General features: G+C 40.4%; 1 protein-coding gene across 1 annotated transcript in view; it reads right to left on the minus strand.

Moving 5' to 3' along the window:
* The window catches only part of LOC103141169 (adenylate cyclase type 6-like), a 29,050-nt gene extending 20,585 nt beyond the window's left edge, over positions 1-8,465 (minus strand). Inside the window, exons 1-4 of the mRNA XM_007556665.2 lie at positions 8,328-8,465; positions 7,893-8,015; positions 3,284-3,461; positions 2,123-2,996 (exon numbers count right to left, since the gene is read on the minus strand). Coding sequence (XP_007556727.1) covers positions 2,123-2,995 — 873 coding nt within the window. The 5' untranslated portion in view covers position 2,996; positions 3,284-3,461; positions 7,893-8,015; positions 8,328-8,465. The remainder of the gene's footprint in view (positions 1-2,122; positions 2,997-3,283; positions 3,462-7,892; positions 8,016-8,327) is intronic.
* Positions 8,466-19,391: the final 10,926 nt, after the last annotated feature.

Here is a 19,391-nt window from a genome sequence, read left to right on the forward strand (position 1 = left end):
CTAACTGTTAGAGACCCTCGTCCTCTTACTGATTGTTCAAACAACATGAAACGTTGTGTGGTGAAAGTCCAGATCTCAAACAGTCTATCAACAACAGATCTGTGCAGCCAGCCAGGGCCAAAGTAGACATCGGCATCAAACCACTGAGCCGCTCCTCATCCTGTTCAGACTGTGGCAGAAGCACACAAACACAGACGACCTGTGGAGTTATGTCCATATTACCTTTTTTCAGACTCTCTCTTTTTCCCCGATTGCTTAACGACCAAAACAACAAAAGCAAACAAACAAAAAAATGAATGCAACTTCTCAATTTAGGAATCTTGCAGCTGATTTTGCTTGAGAATAAATTTTCCTATGCAAAAAATGTTTCTCTAACTCCTACAACCCTCCAACATGTGTGCATATCACCTGAAGATGAAGGAATTTTCCATTTCATGCTCACACATAAAGTGAACTTTGGTATCAATTATAGCAACCTACAAAATGGCAAGGAAAATACACAGGATATTACTAATAAACTGAATTTGCTTCCCAGCTAGTAAGTAGTTGTCTTACTAATATCCTTAAAATTGGTTCTGACCTGCATATAAACAATCTAACCAAGATAGCACTTGACGCTTTAAAAACTGATATTACATAAAAACATGCTGGCTCAAACTCCAAGATGATTTTAATATTAGTGGAATAAATTTACAACTGCAAATATGACATATCAAAATTTTTGGATATTAAATGGACCAAACTCGTGCATTTTGTGCTTATGGCATGGTGGCTAATCTGGGAAAGGTATTTCGAACAAACTGGTGAGAATAGTGATTGTTAGCCAATCGCCTGTGGAGATAATATGAGCTTTTAAAACCAAAAACAACTTTACAACGGCAAACGTCTACTTTATGAAAAGATTAAATGGGAGCAAAAGGACTAAAGACACAAAAACAAATATAAAATGTGCAAGAAATGTTTCCAGTGAGCTTCCAGATGAAGTGATTACAAACTGGCTCCAAAGTGAAGAAGTAATGATCCTGTTTTCCATAAAATGAATTGCACAATCCCAGCATCCCACCCCACCCTGTTTCATTTAACTACAATAGACTCCTTGTTTTAGGGGAATTCGGGATGAATGGCACCATGCTACATTATCATGATACTCCTTGACAATGCAGTTAAACGGGCTCATTCAACCCAGATGACCTTCCACAAATCCCAAAGAGCTGCTTGTAGCTGCCCCACAGCACAAAACACGGGCTCATTAAAAACCTAATTTGAAAAGCTGCGGAGATCTAGAGAACTTTCTACTTTTAGTATGGCACCTTTGACATGGAAAAGTGGTTGAGGAGTCAGTACAACGTTTGTCCTTTTGTGTCGAGGCAAGAAAGTAGGCCTTTTCTACTGCTCACCACAGTGACAACATTGTATTCAACTGTATGGTGACAAGCATGTTGGGAATGTTTTCCTTTTCGCTTCTTACAAATTTACCATCACACAAGGGATGTCATTTGAAATAAGATTTCTTTTTTGTTGTTGTTGTAACCATAAGGATCTCGTACCAAATTAAAAATACAAATGTCACTAAACAATGTGGTTTTTCTGTGCTGTGGTATTATTTAGTCACATCATGCAATGCAGTCAGGGGTTAAGAGACGCACCGAGAAATCGAGTGATTTTATGCTCGTTTGCTAAACATAATACAGTGAAATGCTCTGGTTTATACTATTGAAGAGCTCAATTTTAGCTATATTGTGATATGTTAAGTTTGGAAATCCTGGCAGGCCTTTGGAAATATCACATTTAATGTAAAGCTCAACCAAGTTTACATGTAAGTATTTTGAGGGTGGCAGTTAAAGGGTTAATTAATCTAATCCTAAGAAGGCTTAAATATGAATCAAACATTAAAATAAATAAAATACAATGAAATAAAATAAGAACTCATTGAGGCAGAGGGATGTGGGCATCATAATTTCTCAAAGCAGTTAATCTGTGGTTTAAATAAAATATGAAACATATACTCTTGTCCTGTTACATTAAAGAATGTGACACAACAAAGTGACACAAATCCTCTGTTTTTTTGGTCATAATATGAAAATATATGCTCTAAAACTATCACAGATCTGCTCTCGCTTACCTGTTTGAGAATGAACTTGTCCTGGTGGTTGACGTGCCAGGCAATGAGAACATGAACAGTGGACAGCACAGTCCCACTAAGCACAGCAGCTCTCATTCTGACAGGCAACAGAGTGTAGATAATATAGACGAAGAAGACCGTCCACCAAATCCCCTCTGAGGCACTGCGGGGGGACACCGTCAGCATCCCGGAAACCTGCAGGACTAGCAGGACCCCGATCACCAGGTAGCTCACAATCCACATGTAGTCTTGATGGAAGCCGTTGCGGTTGCACACGACCATCATGACCAGAAAGAGAGTCGTGGCCACTGACAGCACTACGATGTAGGCCACATTAAGTTCAGCGTGGACACAGTGGAAGGCAATCATGACTCCGCACACGACCACCAGCATCCCCATTAGCATAGTGAGGGAGCTCTGGTTGAGTCTGAAGAAATAGCGTTGGTACAGGCGTTCCAGCTTGGCAGACTGAAATTTTTTGGATTGAAAAACCCACATAAGCCATCTCCAGCAGTCTGCAGCAGTCATCTTCTGACACCTTCTCCCTGGTAATTCCCCTGCTTCCTCTTCTGGTTTGTCCTTCAGCTCACCATCCTCCACGCAGGGATTTCCTACACCAACCACCCTTTTCCCATAGTGGTCCTCCTGCCAGCCACACCGCAGGCCAAAGTTTCCCCCACTTGCACCTGCTTCACAGTGGTAATACTGGGAGGAAACATTAGGGACTTCTGAGTCCTCTGAGTCCCTCAGGCAGCTCATGTAACGTGGGTTGCATAGTGACGAGCTGTCCTTCCTCTTCTTGCCATTGCGCTCTCCCCATTCCGTCTTTTGGTCATCCACTCTGCCTACGAAGAGGCTTCTGGCCCACGACATCCTGCCAAAAACCAAGAGACAACCAGGTAAATTTACTGAATTTGCTAGTCATACTGACCACTCAGAGAGCTTTACACTAGAGTCCCATTCCCCCAGTCACTCTAGGAAACATATCAACATTCATACATTGATACAGCTCTGTGGGTCTTGCCAAGAGGCACATCAACACATTGGACAAGGAAGATAGGATCGATCCACAATCTCAATTGCATACAGACTACTCTACCAACTGAGCCACAGTAGCTCCTGGAGAATATTTAAGCTGTATAAAATTGAGGAACCTCTCACCTGTGTGGGCTTTAATGTGTGTAGAAACACTGTGCTCTTTGGCCAGGCCACTTGTTTATCCCAGCAAAGACACAACATGAGCTCAGAGTCGCCAGAGGCATCGGAGGTTTGGGTGAGTTGAAGTCGCTCTCTTTTTTATTTCCCTTCAGATTCAACTTCTCACACTTATTTTTATCACCTAAAAGGAAAGAAAACACACACGCAAAGAACATTTTATGTCGATGAGCATTAAATAGGAGTTAGGATAAACAGCGTGAGTCTTGATTCCAGCTGCAATTTTCCAATCTTGTAACCATTTGACTTTTTTCAACAATTCAGAGTGGTAGTGGTAGATTCACTGTGGATATTTTCTTGGAAGACTTTGGGCCTCTTATTGGACATTTCATAAACGGTCCAGCCGACCTGAGTTTTGTTGCTGACCATGTCTGTCCCCTGATGACCACAGTGTACCCGTCTTCTGACGGATAATGCGCCATGTCTAACCTCTCAGATTGGTTTCTCAAACATCACAATAAGTTCACTGTACTTCAATGACATCAGCAGTCTCCGGATGTACAATAGGACACTTTTGGTATGAGTTGCAAAGAGATTCAGATGATGGATTTGAAGCAATTACATGATACAATCATGTCAGTATGGACCAACATTTCTGAGGAATATTTCATACCTTACTGAATATTTGCCAAGGGGAATTAGGGCATTTCTAAAGACACAGTTATCCTGAATACATGTTGGTACAGCAAGAAGTTTGTCATAGTGACTGGTAAGTTTGTGGGTCTGTGTGCGCATCTTTAGGTCACTCTGACTCGAGAGTCGATGAGCCAGTTGTCATCTGGCTTTTTAATGTTTTCCACATTAGCTGCTTCTAACAGGCAGACAAAATATGTTGCTGTTCTGTTAGCACAAAAAAGTATTTGTTGTTGACAGCAAAATGTCCTTGTGTTGCCCATCACGGCATTTTGTCATCAGACCACAAAGCAGAACACAGAACTATTCCAATGACTCTTTTACAGGGATTGTTTTTCTGGACTTGCCGCTGGGGACTTTTGGATCACAAAGACAGACTGCGTTCTGCTTTCACTTTATCACTGCACTCTACCCTAACATCTGTGGCTAAGGATGGGTGTGCTTCATTTGACAACAAAGACCCAGTGACTGGACATCATCAAAGATAGAGAAGTCTTCAATGGAGATTAAATTGTCCAATTCCTCCCCTTCCTTTGACCTCTAACGGCTAGCTACAGCGGCATGTGTCAAGGACACAACTCTGCAAACCTCCAAACCTAGTAAGCAAATCTCTGCTATGTTCGATAAGCTGACACTAATTGATGAGAAAAGCACATATAAAAAGGCACTTAAAGAGATGCATAATCTCCACCAGTCCTGAATATGAGTTATTCAACCACAACAGGAAAACAATCTATTGAGAGTTGCATAAAATGCACAGCTGGTTCAAATTCTGACTTTGAAATACATATGAGTGATGGGAAAGTACATTCGTCAACATTAGTGTGGGATTTGGGGAGAGCAGTGCTTCACACAAGCACACAATAACTAACACTGCATTTTTCTCACGAGGAGAAAGCATCATAAACATCTTATTAGAAGTAAAACTGTTCTAGAGTAAGCTGGAAATAAGCTGTGAAAGCTACAATTTGCTTTTGGAATAGCTAGCTAATGCCATATAAAACAAGCTACCGCTTATAGTAAAATATAACATATGTAATTAAATATGTTGGAAATCCATAGCTTTTCTCATTTAAATTCTTATCTATTGGAGATGTTACACCAAAAAAAAGCTCTCTGTGTTCAATGAGCTGCTTGTGTTCATGAGGGTCATTCTGTAACCCATCCCTGCGATGCAAACACAGAAAAAGGGAATGACCTTTTCTTTTTCTTTCACAAACAGTTCTGGGGTTTATTAAATCTCAAAGCACGTGAAAAGAATCACTGTTCAGTGCATAAATACCTGCTTCTGGTTTGACCACTCTTATTTTACATGGAGCTAGTGAAAAGTAATCCAGATTACTTTTATTGAAATAGCACTTTAATTTAGTATTGAATAGGAATGTATAGCCTCTTTCACATAGCAGCTCCTTCATAAAGCTGTGGGGGGGCCCTAAGCTGCCTCTGGCCTTTCATAAAACTCAACTCAAGCCTGCTTCGTCCTGCACACATGCCAGCTTTTAAAATCAAGCTGGCCTTGAGGAACAAAATGAGGTATGGAACTGAACAGAGCTGATGTTCAGGGTTACTGATGAAATGGGTCAAGCGTCTCTCATTTTGAAAGGTGAAGCGCCTCTGTGCAGTAGGACGCCTAGGATGTATTTCTTAAGTGTCACTGTTAGACAAGGAGCCACACTAAGATGAAGAGCATCAATCTTTTTTTTTTCTCAGTGCACTTTATCGTGGTCTATCCATATAAATATAAATTTATATAGAACATAAGTTTCTAAAATCAAACTCACTTTCACATTATCCTGCTGCTATTCTTACTTGGTGAGTCCATATTGCGTCATGTGTGAAAAGAGGATCCGCTGGTCATAGGCATACAGGTTGATTTCTAGCCCCCTTTTCATCTCTTTACTTTAAAAACAACACAGAAACAGCAAAAATCTGTCTGAACTGGAATGACATGGTGAGTCTTGACTGTTGATGTCCATTATTTCTCATATTCAACACTCATTAGATGTGTTGTGCTAAAGTGCACCAATAAAGACTGATTACTGAACTCTAGCTGTGGCTGGTTTCATCATAATTGTCAATGCTTCTGAATAAAACATGTTTTAATAGGTTTGCTGTGTACTGTGCCTTAGAGCATTGGTCACTGACAGTGGTATGGGTTGTTCAGTGGAAAATGTTAGAGTCCTGTTTGTTGTTTGTTGTTGTTGTTTTTTTTTTCAAACAAATTAAAACTGTTAATTTATTATCCCTTCAGGATTTTCTTTTATTGACCTCCAGTTATATATGGCCTTATCTTCCTAAAGTGCTTACATTGTAATAACACAGAGGAGCGGCCACCTTCAATGGATTATTTTTATTGGACATAGTTTATTTATACTGCAAGATTCTAAACAAATGTCAGCTCAAGGCACTTTATAAGACAAATAGATCAATATATATCCAGATCAAGCATAGTTATAAGTACACCAGTTAGTTGAGTTTATTATGCCAAGTGGTCCAAAGTTCTCTTTCTACAGGAAACTTAAATGATTGCATTGAGTCACTGACTTTACAGCAACTCCTCCTCTTAATGAACCATGTGGCAACAGTATACAGTTTATTGCACTGAGTCATTAACTTTGCAGAAATCCCTCATACTGAGCATGTGCAGTGCCACATGTTCACTGCCATAACATTCTTTTTTCTTCTATTTTTTAAATCTTTTTAGTGTTGCACAGCCCTTTGACAAAATGTCACCCTGGGCAGTGAGCCATATCACCATATCAACTCCACTCCCTGTCATATACAGGACAATAGGGTCACTGAATTCCAGGTTGCCCAAGCATATAACATTTCAACGATTAGTCTATTCTTGGACTACATGAACATCATTTTGGTATTTACTTGTTATTGTTGTTGTTGTTGTTGTTGTTGCTGTTTTTATTTGAGGACTGTCCTCTGATTCGTGCGGAAAACATTCTGTAGTCTGCATACAGACATCTGCTATATATCATGAGCTGAATCTGCATCACATGGGCCGATTGGAGTCAGCTGTCCTGCATGCATGCATTACAAATTAGGATTGTATGCAGGCATTCTCGAAAGAACTTAAAGGGGTGTTATTATAGCTTTTTTCACCCCCTTTTTTAGGTTTTGACACGGCCCATTAGTCCTGCTGCCATCTCTGCTGAGCCTGATGTTAGAAAACATGTTTGGCAATAACACGTGTAGGCCCTGTCGGTCTGGCTGCGGGCAGCCGGCCGAACCGGGGCGCATTACATAACAGGACGCACCAAGTAGCCTACAGGGGAAAGTCGATGGCTCTGTGTGTTCTCATGTATTCTCTTTACCACAGTTCACGTGGACGTAGAGTTGGACCTGATGGGCTGAAGTGAGCCCGGAGCGCACTGACTGCAGAGCAAACTGGGGAGAACTGAATCAAAAGTAAAAGATTCTGGATGTGGATCCATCAGCACTGGCAGTATGCGCAGACGAACAGTCACTACATGCTGATAATCGAGTCTGGGTTGCTCAGAATTGAGTGCACGGGCCTCTCCCTCATCATGTTTTGACTCCAAACATCACTGGACAAGAATAATGTCATGTCTAAAGCTGGCAAGCTTTAGACATGACATTGTTACAAATCCGGCGAAGACTGTGAAAAAGTAAACGAATGACATGTCCCTTTTTCTTTCTTTCTTTCTTTTTCTTTCTTTTTTTTTTTGTAGGTATGCTGAGCAGCATTGTTGTGTTTATTCTTGCAGAACAGTCTTGGCTCTGCTAAACGCCACCGAGACCATTATAACACCAAAAGCCTGTAGTACAGTTCAGCTGTTGGCATTTTTTTTTTTTTTTCCGACTGCTGTATCATCTGACTGCATTTCAGCTCTGACAGATTTACAACGCACGGAAGAAACGACCGAGAGAAGCGCCGTGGGCTACTCACCGTCGGGATATCCATGTATGTCAGAATATATCCGATACACAAGAAACTCCAACGCCGCAGTGGAGCTCCGCTTCAGGCGGCGCGACGCGCTTCAGATGCGGATCCGTCCGAATGGAGAGGGCTCTGGGAAGCAGGAGGGAAATTAGTGGGACAGTCTTCGCTCTTCCCAGTGAGAGCTCAGCATTACAATCCGGACGTCTCTCTCTCTCTATCGCTCTCTCCCTCTCTCTCTCTGTCGCTCTCTCCCTTTCTTTCTCTCTCTCTTTCTCCGTCTCTCTCTCTCTCTCCCTTTCTCTCTCTCGCACACACACACACACACACACACACACACACGTATAACCTGCTATCCTTATTTGGACATTGCATTAACTCCCATTCATTCAGCCAAACTAAAACTTTAACAGTACGTATAATTAAACCGAACACGTTCCCTACCCCTCATCTCAGCGCATATATCCGCTACAACCTGTCCAGTGAAGGACTAATAATGTCGACAAGGTCAGAAATTATACACCAAAACAAAGTCCTAATGAGGCAGCAAAAGCAGGAACATACATACTCGTAGGCTCCTGCATTTTTTTTTTATTATTATTATTATTTCCCCCCCCCCCTGTTGGACGCATCAGTCCCCCTAGAGGTGACAGGTTTCAATGCTGCTTTGACGGTGGTTCAGTATCAACCCAGTGATTCGAGCTGGTTCCAAACATGCAGATCAAAAGTGGCAGGTGGTCCGTAACAAAAACTAAACTAAGGAAGAAAATCAGATCAAGCCAGAGAGCTCTATCTGGTGGCGAAGATGTATAACTTCATCCCACTTTTTAAGAATATTTTCACGTGATTACGTGTAAAACCAACACTAAAAACTAAATAAAAAGATGAAGGCTGAGCTGGAAACAAGAATGTTATTATTCACAGTGAGACGAGTTCTCTACCTGGGCTGAGAGGCCAGACAGAGAAGAAGAAGAAGAAGAAGAAGAAGAAGAAGAAGAAGAAGAAGAAGAAGAAGAAGAAGAAGAAGAAGCCAGCGATTAAAAAGCAACATAAAATCCAAATTAAAGTTTGCAAGGAACTGATTTTTGTTTTGCTTCGTGATCTACTAAAAGAAAGTGTTAAAAACGTCAAGTGTTTGGCCGCAATGGCCACTGTTATATTTGTAGAGAAAAGTAGGGAAAACATCTTCTCATCTATGAAGTATCACGTGGCAGCATCATGCTGTGTTTTGTTGTGGGAGTGAATGAAGCACTTCACAAAACAGATGAAATCCTGACAAAAGAACAACGTGTTGAAATACTGAAGCAGCTTCTCAAGAGACATTGGCCAGGATGTTAAAACTTTAGAAAAAAACATTACATTTTAAATGACATCCTTGATTAAATCCCAAAATTAATTACAAAATGGTTGAAGGATTTCCCATTGCTCATTTGATGTCTTGTGTCATCAACCTATAGGTAAAAACTGATGATCCTTAGTTTCGACGGCCAAGTTAATGGGATGATAAAATCTTCCTTTTATCGTCTCAGACATCTGTCTGGGGTTAAACCTTTCCTCTCGAGGTGTGACTTGGTAACAGGAATCCATGTGTAAATGTTTGAAAGGTTGATGAGAAACACTTGCAACTCAGCGTCACGATGGATTTTTAAAAAAAATCCAAGAGTAGTAAAAAAAAGATATTAAAAAGCATTACATTTAGCTCAAAGATTTCCGTAGACACCCAGTAAAAAGACAATTCTGGAAAACAAGTAAATATTAAACACGAAAACCTTAGAACGCAAATAAATTAGTTAATATCAGAGAATTGGAAACAAAATCTCACACAGTGTATGTAAATATACGGTTTCAATTGTTTATACAGTTTTCCTCCCTTGGTTTTCATGTTTATAGTTTGAAAAGCAAACACTGAAAGAAAAACCCTTAGCGCCAGCAGCAAGCAGAAGTCACGTGTCTATTATGTTTAATCTGTAAACCTGTAAAGCAGCTTCTGGACTGACAAGAACTATCAACTCTTTTGTTTTGAAAACCACAGAACACCCTGAGAGATCCCTGCAAGGACGTGAAAAAGTAAGTAAGTGAAGCGTATCTATGCAGCAAGTCTTGCAGATTAAAACAAACAACGAACACAGATATCATTATGGGACATTAAAACACTGAAAATAAAAAGAAGCACAGTTGAAAACAAGAAATAAATTTAAAATGTAAAAACACGAAAAGGGCAGATTTTAATACAATTCAGCCCTCTGTGTAGAGAGCTAGACATCAGGGTGATGGAAAAGAGGGTTTTTCAAACTTTTAGATTGTTTTCATTTTCTTTTGAGAGTTGCCTGTTTCATTTCCTATGAGAAAAAAGGTGCTTGTTGAATGAAAATAGTTTGATACCTATACACTAAAAGGCTATTAATACAAAACAACAAAAACAAAAAAAACTTTACTCACTTTTAAAAAGATTCAGCAAAGTCAAAGTCAATGCAAATAATCAGGCACTTTTCATAACCTGGGGCTTTAAAAGATTCTCCTCCAGGTCTTAAAAGATGAATCTGTGGCACTGACAACCTCTGATCAGATGATACGAGATCACAAGAGGAGACATGAAGCTCTAAAAAAGGTCAGAGATGTACAAAGAAACCAGAAACACATTGGCTCTAGTCCTGGGTTTGACTCCTCACCCTGGGCCATTTACTGCTTGTCTTCTCCTTCCCAAGCTAAAGAATGTAATCCACAGAATATATATCCTGTGAATTGTTTTATAACTATGCAAATGGAAAGCCATACAAATAGGACGTTTCATTTTAACCTGCAGGTTGTTTGATAATTCTGTGCCACCACTCAGAAATGTCCACTGTAACAAACAAATGGGTAGAGCTGACCATTCGGTCGCCTTACGCTCTTTTCTTTTCACGGAGCACGGTACATCTCAGTGGTTTAGTTATCACACTGAATAAATGAAATAACTCTTCGGTACACAACATGCGTTCAGACCTCACGTCAACACAGAGCCGTAGACGGTTGAACAGAGGAGACAGGTTTCAACTTGTCCCATTAGCGTGTGAGGTGCTAGGCTGAATCACACTGGATTAAAAACGAATACACAGAAAAGTCATCAAACGAGCACTTTGAAAACATATTTTCTCTAACTTTATTCTTGTAGTGTGATGACTTTACTCACAGCTTGTCCAGAAGTGGGCAGTATTGTTTGACGAACGATCCAAGCTGCTCTTTGTCAGAAGGAGTCTGACTTTAAATCAGGACTCTGTCGTGAAAGCCTGAGGTTTTGGGGGGCTGGGGGGCTTTGTGAGGAGACCAGAGAGAGCATTTCCTCAACAGCAGTTAATGCTTTAAATACCTCTGAGATGAGTTTTTGCGTTCTTACTTTCCCTCCGTAACACAAAACTAGGCATTTCCACTTTATATATCCAGTTTATCAGGGCTGTTCTCAAGAGGAGAGGAATCCGTGTATGCAGAGAGACCACGTAAAAACCACAAGGAAACGTCAAAGCTGGGATTTGAAACCAAGATCTTGCTTGAGGCAACACTGCCACAGAGGACATATTTTCCTCCATGAACACCTTCCGTAAAAGTTAATATTTTCCAGTCTCTCTCTGAACAGATCCCACTGCAGGTTAGGTGAACTTGCCTGCTTGTCAGACCTGTGCATGTTGCATTTTAACATCTTCTACATGTCGACGTTTCCATACCTTAAAGTAGCTGAGATCAAACTGATTTGGCCTACAAGCCTCTTACCAGACTCCTAAAACGCAACAGTTTTCCTTCTGAAGGCCTTGGACAACTCTTTTTAATCTCACCATGGTGTTCAGTCTCACTCCAACAGTCAGCAACACATCAAACTAAATTTCTGAAGCTAAAAGAAGGAAAAACCACCTTCAAAATGCCGCATGTGCTCCTTATTGGATCTGTGTGTAATTTCAGCATTTTAAATGAGAATGAACTTAACATCCTAATTTATTCCTACCGGTGTGGTGCCCTGAAACTTCAACTCTGTTAACAATTTCATTAATAATACATGATTAATCATAATTATTAATAGTCAAACTGATGTGTTTTATGTTGCGCAGCTCAAACTACTGTAGCTCCAGGACTGAAGAAGTTATAACTTGTTCTCACGGCACCAGTTTGTTTTTCATGGGGTTGCACAGCTGAAGACCAGGCAGGACGTCCACGTTCGGTCATGTCAACACCTTAATTCAATCAACGGTGTGGCAAAAGCAAGTCCAGTCCTCGGAGGCCCCACCTGGCAACACAATTTGAAGGTCCTGCTGGAAGGATCTTGGTGCAAGAAGCCGTTGCTCACTTTCAAGAGTCTAGTATTAAATGTCTTTTTGTCATTGTCCCAACCCTCCACTCAGGTCTTCTGGTTCAGATCTACTCTGCAGCCCCGGAGCCAAACACAGAGAAGCAGCATTCAGTTTTTATGATCCATTAATCTCGAACAAACGTCCAACTGCAAAATCGGAGAAACACTGAGATCCTTCAAATCAAGGCTAAAAACTCACCTGTTTAGAGCTGCATTTATAGCCAGATCATTGATTAACATACTTCCTAATCGGTTACTGTGTTATGGTTTTTAATGCTGTAAAGCATTTTGAACAGTCTTGCTGCTGGAATGCCCTTTACAAATAAACTTGATTTGTAGTCATAATAATATGCCTGATCCAGCGTATCTCATTTGCTGTGTTTCAAAATGCAAGCATGGCCATAATTTGAAATGTCCTGTCACAATAAAGGAAGCGACACACAAGGGGGGCAGAAATAAATGACATGGATTTGTTTCTTTTAAGGTGAAAAGGCAAAGAGGAAAGCAGACAAACATGACAAAGATGTAACACATAGACTCTTCGGTTCCCTCTGTGACCCTGCAGCCTGCTCATCGTGTGACTTTGTCCTGCTGTTTCTGACATTGACAGCATCAAGGGGTATAAAGTACCGACAGCAGTGGTCGATTGGTCCTGTGCAAGTGAAGGACTCTTTACAGGATGTTGGAGGATGAATTGCTGGAAAAGGGAAAATCGAGAACACGTTCCTCTTGTTCCTGTCTGCCTGGACACCGTCAGCCTGCGAGTACAAGACACGACAAATAAAACGAAAAGCTTTATGCAATAATAAAGCAAAAAAAAAAACATCAGGCAAATTAGTAATTTCTTGATGCGTGTGGCTGAGCTTTCCATTGGGTTATAATAGGTCTATAAAGTGAACAACAAATACAAAATGTCAAATAAGAAATAAAAACATCAGTGTGCAGTTTAAGTGAATTAAATAAAACTGCATATGTGCCTTAAAAGCTGTTCCACGTTAACCTTCAGAACAATCCGACACGTCACAAATGTCAAAAATAACTACAATCTGTCGCAAAATAACTATAATGTCTGCTGATGTTTCCACATTCAGATGTTATATCAAACATGTGATCACATCATTGAACAAAACAGAAAATTAGCCACTTTGCACTGTAAACAATAAACCTTTGAATCCAATTTAAAGCTCTCCTTATTTCTAAGTGGAAAAAAGGCAAAACATAACCTTTGATAAAACTTTCATACTAGGCTGTCAGCTGTTTAACTAAAAATTGGAAAATAATTTAGATTTTGGACTACCTAATTTGAAATATTGGGCATCACACAGAATGGGAAAGTGATTGCTTTTACTCTACAAGGCCATAGAGCTGCAAGACTCACTTCTGCGTAGATTTTCCGTGTTTGTTCTTTGCTACTTTTTAAGACAATCAAATCATTATTTGATTAATTTATTTATTGAATGCCGGTCCCTTTGGATCTCTATAAAATGTTCCATCTTGAAGGGTCACGTTTGTTCTTTTGAAGTTGATCTCCAAAACCGAGAGGGGGGAAAAAACAACTCTGGCTTGGATTAAATGAGTTGGGCAGACATAAGACTTCGAAGAGATCATCACACTCGATTCGGATTCAAAAATAGAAATCTGACATGAGATTACAAAAATCTACCCCCTCCCCTCCCCTCCACACCCGGGTCACACGGGTAATCTATCCACCCGTGTGACCGCGCGGGGAGATATGGCTTTGTGTACAAGCCATTGATGATTCTGTGAATCAGAAACTGGAGATTTTCACCTCACGGATGATGTTGGAGCTCCACATCTCTTAGCAGAGCTGAGACAAAAAAAAGGGTCGTTTTTCCGTCTCTTTCGTGTGAAACAGAGACACGGTGCTCTGTTTTTAGCTGATACTTTTTATACTCTGACAGCACAAAGACATAAAAAAAAGAAAAACAAAACCGGAGTTTTTTCTTTTTTTTTTTTTTTTTTTTTTTTTTTTCCTATTCAGCAAGTTGAAGAGCGGTGTTGGAGGAGATCCCCGTTAAGTGCGGATGTCCCTGACCAATTCAAGCGTCTTCCTGCTGAACGAGGTGGGACTTATTTTATTTTATTTTTCCTCTTTTCTTGATGCTTACAAATAACTAAGCAGCTCGATGTCTTCTAAAACAATTCTTGCATCCTGCAGTGTCCTGTCGTCGGTCTGTATAGCATACAGACGTGAACGCGCGGTAACGATGGGAGCGTCTCCGTGTGGGTGGTGATGAGTAAATGAGACAACCTGGCTGCACCGGGAGTCTTTCACTTTCTAATCTCGACTCCCATCGGGGCTGTCACAATGCCAGCTAAAATTAGGACCAGATGAAGCTGCCTTTAAAGTGATGGAGCGCAACAGATACACTCTCACACATGAGAAGTGTGGACACGGGTGGAGATATGTAATAACTCAGACCGTAATGCACTCTGTCAACTGTCATAAAGTGGATGTATTTATAGAAAAGCATTCAGACGAATAATTTGTGAGCAATGGATTGGAGAAAAAAAAACTGCAGATCAGTCACCCATTTGAGACTTAGTGCAGAGCGGCGGAAGGAAATCAAGATTACACAATCGCCTCATGCTTCACAAATTAGTATTATTCCTGCATGCGTATTGTTTAATTTATTCCTAAATAGGAATTTAGGAATAAATTAATCTCCAGGTATTTACTCTAATGCTGAAACTTTCTTGGTGAATCACGTTGAACGGCATTCATAAGTGTATAAGTGTTAGAAGAAAAAAAAAAAGGTTTGATAACAACTTAGAGTCGCATTTTCTCTTTCAGGACTTTTATTCGTCCAATTGTGTCATGAGTTGGAGATTGAGAAGGTCTCAAATATGGCAGGCAGAGCTCGGCGAGTAGATGGTGAAAATTTAACAAAGACATTAAATAAACAAAAACTAAAATAAAAAATAAAAAAACTGAAACCATGACATTTTGCTCATCAATTTTCAATTAGTGGCTTTACTTTGGCAACATATTTCATCAGAAAATGAACACTCAGACATTTTTATAAAACAATTTTTAGAAACAATAGAATGTGTTTTATTTATATTCAGAATAATAGTTGCCTCATTAACAATTAGTACAAATTTAATATAATCTCACTTTATATTAAATGGCATAAATAATATGATGGAGACTAATCAGTTCTTCAGCTATCTGCACTTGCAGCAACTTGTCACTTTCCATATTGCATGAAATGGCATCGGAGTATAAATGCTCTACCTTCTGAAGGATTATTAAAATGGTCGTGGCAAATATATTTTGAACACCAGAGCTGTGTATTACAACCGTTGAGTGCAGAGTTGAAGTACAGATCAGAAATTTTTAGTGAAACTTTTTGCAACACTGAGGCATTACAAAGAACTAGAGGGCGACTGTGGCTCTGTGGGTAGAGTAGTCGTCTTGCAATCAGTCGATGTGCCCTCGGGCAAGGCACTTAACCCCAAATTGCCTACCGAGCTGCGTATCGGTGAATACATGTGTGAGTGCGAATGGGTGAATGTAACTCTAGTGTAAAGCGCTTTGAGTGGTGAAAAATGATTGGATAAAGCACTATATAAGTTCAGTCCATTTACCATTTAGAGTAGCAACTTTATTTTCCCAAAGAGGCAATTTGGTTTTACAGACAGCAAAGAACAATTTGCAGGTAAATACGTAAAGAAAAAATTACAATAGTAGTAAATCACAACATCCATTTTACACACAGTTCAATCACACACCACCACAGTTTGTGATGCATGTGTGAACCTGTCCTGTGTGAATCTCTTGGGCCCTCAGGCCAGCAGGGGGCCCTGGGCAGTTTTACCTGAGGCTGGCTCTGATTAGACATACTTTAAACTTTTGAATAAAGAATAAAAAGAATCACATCATCTGCACAACAATATGATGAAACAACAATGCAACAATTCACTCATCAAAAGTCCTTTCATCTTATTTTTAGTAGGTTGCATCTTTTAGTGTTTCCCTTGAAACTCTGAGCTTAGTCACTTGCTTCAGATTTAATTTCTATTATTAAAATTATTATTTTATGGATTCTTGGTTTTCAAAGTCAAAGCACATATGTTTGCGGGTTTGAAAACTAAATCCTGGTGCTGAGATAATCCACCATCGTAGACACCATCAGGGCATCCATCTGCATCTCTGTGAGCTTGCTTCCCCCCTAGAGGGCCTGGACGGTGTTAAAGGTGACGAAAAAGTCACCAACGATGACCTTACCCTGCTGCCAACTTGGAAAAGGTCCATCCTTTGCTTCGGTGTCTTTGTGTTAGGAAAACTGCAGCGTCTCTGCGGTATGCTCTGTGTGACCTAAGCGCAGAGGTAGGATTTATTTTTAAAACTAAAAGGTACTCATTGGACTGCTTAGCGTGTGAAAATACTCAACTATTTCACTTGAGTTTGTACTTTGATGAGATCATCCAAGGAGGTCCTGAAAACAATCCAGTTTTTTGCTTTTTTTTTTTTTACTTTTCGGTTTTACTCTATCCAACTTGACAGAAAACATTGATATGGTTGTGAACATGTCATCGCATCTTTTGAATGTATTTAAAACAAAAATCACAGGAAAAAAAAAAAAATCATACCAATAAGCATAAGATGTGAAAGACTCTTTTGAATATGAAACACATGGGCTAAAACATTTAACATGTGGAAGTTTCTCCTAAATATGTTTAACATGCTACTGAACTACAACATGCTAAACATGTTATAGTTTAGCATGTTAACACATCTGGCAAATATGTTTCACATGTCAAAGTTTTCCAACATCCGTGTTTCAAACACGCATGGAAAAACTTTTCCCATTTGTAATTTTGCGCTCAGCATTTCATTAGCTGTTGTTTGAAGTGCCTTTGCTAACGCAAAGTAAGTAGAAATGTGTTCATGTTTAGCTGAAGTTCACATATCTGCTTCATGTTATTCCACAGATTTTCCATGGGCTTCACATGTAATCTCACGAACTTTATGTATGCCAAACATGTCATGTTAAATTTCACACCTGGATGACATTCACCTGTCATCACGTGTTTCTTGCATGTTACCTTGCCCATTTTAAACTAATTACTTTGTTAATATAACAACCTGCATAATAAATTCAAAGAGAATATAGTGGGGAATTGTTTCTGTATTTATTAAAAATATTTGTCCTCATTACCTAGACCTTCTTATGTAAATGTAAATCATTTTATCTCCATTACTTCATGAAATATGTTGCGTTTGAAGTGATGCTCAGAGACTCTTGCAGTCACTTCAGTGGTTTTCAGGTCTGTTTACCTCCTCCCGCCTCTTGCTCTCTGTGCTTCAAGCAGAGATCACATTCTGTACCTGCATGTCTGAGCCTATCAAGGGCTGAACACGCGCCACGAAGGGGCTTGGCAGCAGTCAGGTGTCATCTCCTTCTGCTCAAAAATCAAAAGGCAGCTCCCCCAGTGTCTTAAAATATCCCCTCATCCATAATGCACCAGCAGCATCTCTGCCCACAGAGGCGCTTCATTTGGGACAGCCTGACAGACATCTGCACTCAATGCTTGGTTGCAGCTCCTAAAGCTCCTGTCTCTCCCTCTCTCTGTCTCTCCCCCTCTTTCTGCTCTGCTCAGTGCAAAGCAGAGCGAAGTTTAACTTTCCAAACTTCCTCCGTTCATTCATATTTTATTCGCATCTTCTGCTCACGCTGAATTTGAGGGGGTGCCTTATCCGCCTTGCTCTCCGTCTTTATTTTTTCTTTCTCTCCTCTGCCTCTCTGTTTCCCGCAACATCTCAAATGAATTATGGATCTCGGCCTTGCTGGAGATTTTCCTCCTCTCTTAAAAAGCGTTGGTTTTGTGAGGTCACAGCAGATGGTGGCTATCGGCGTTTTAAACGTAACTTCCCATCTCCACGCATTACCCAAACCTCACATTGACAATCTGTGGAATTAGAAGAAAAAAAAAAAAATCAGTGCGCACAAATTGCTGAAATTTCTTATCATGTCATCATTCTGGAAGGTAAAAGGAAAAGTTCAAATGAGTCTGAAACAACACCCTAATTAATGCAGTGGATTCAAATTTCTGTCAGAAACAGCCGCTTGAGCGTCTCATGATTGTAATATGCTGCGCTGTTGTCAATCAGGACGGAGTCGTGAATGAACTCATGACACATTGTCACTGGACAGCCCCATTGGACAGAAAATGGAGAGTTTACAGCAAGTAGCGGAGTGGAGGAGAAGGGTGGGGAGGATGATGCGCTGAGCAGAGAGCGCCTCAGTGACGTAGCAAGAGACTCAGAGCCGAGAGTGGTGGAGAAAAGGAAGGGGGGGTGTAAAGACAGAGAGAGGGATAGAATGCTTACCAGCACGCTACAGTACACTTCATTGTTACCCGAGAGAGAGCGCACACCATGACTGACTAGCAGAGAGAGCAGAGAGACGGGGAGAGTGCTCTCCTACCTCCATCTGAGTAAGTACTGCCATCTCCTCAGAATCTGATCCGGCAACTGCTGAGACACCTACCAAAGCCGGAGAATACATCCACAATTGCTTTCTTAAAGGATGCCTGGTTAGATGTTTGTGAATTAGAAATTTGTCACGTCTTAAACTCTACTTTTTTTTTTTTAAATTCCAGCCTCAAAGTTTGAGAGATTTCAATTTCCGGCGTAACTCTGATGTGATTCGACCAAATGTGATGCACATCCAAATCCCTTGCCCTCGGCACTGACATTTCCGTAGAAAAGTCTGAGTTGCACTAAAGCAGAAAAGGGCATTTGGAGAGCAGTTGTGTGGCACGGGAGCAGCAGTGGGAAGCTGTGGGGGCACTGGCTCGTGTTTTCTCCAGCAATGGGGGGAAGGAGTGCATTTGGGAATGTTAGGCTTCCTGTGCGAGGTCAATTAAATACTGCATGAGACAGAGCACTAAAAGCCTGTCCCGTGAGGAGCAAAGTGCTCTGTGTGTGTGTGTGTGTATGCATGCGTGTGTGTGTGTGTGTGGGTGTTGGTACATAAGTGTGCAAGCTTTGATTAAATTTGATGAAGCAGCAATGCTGAGACAACCAAAAAGCTCAATTCAAGCAAAAAAAAAAAAAGGGTTTTATACAGGAACTGGGAACATATGTTGTTATGTGCTATAAACTAAGATAAATAACACTTGTACCTCTGCAACCAAGCTGCAGTTTCATCCATTTCCTTTCC

The sequence above is a fragment of the Poecilia formosa genome, unplaced genomic scaffold (assembly GCF_000485575.1).
Source record: "Poecilia formosa unplaced genomic scaffold, Poecilia_formosa-5.1.2 Scaffold80, whole genome shotgun sequence".
Classification (NCBI taxonomy): domain Eukaryota; kingdom Metazoa; phylum Chordata; class Actinopteri; order Cyprinodontiformes; family Poeciliidae; genus Poecilia; species Poecilia formosa.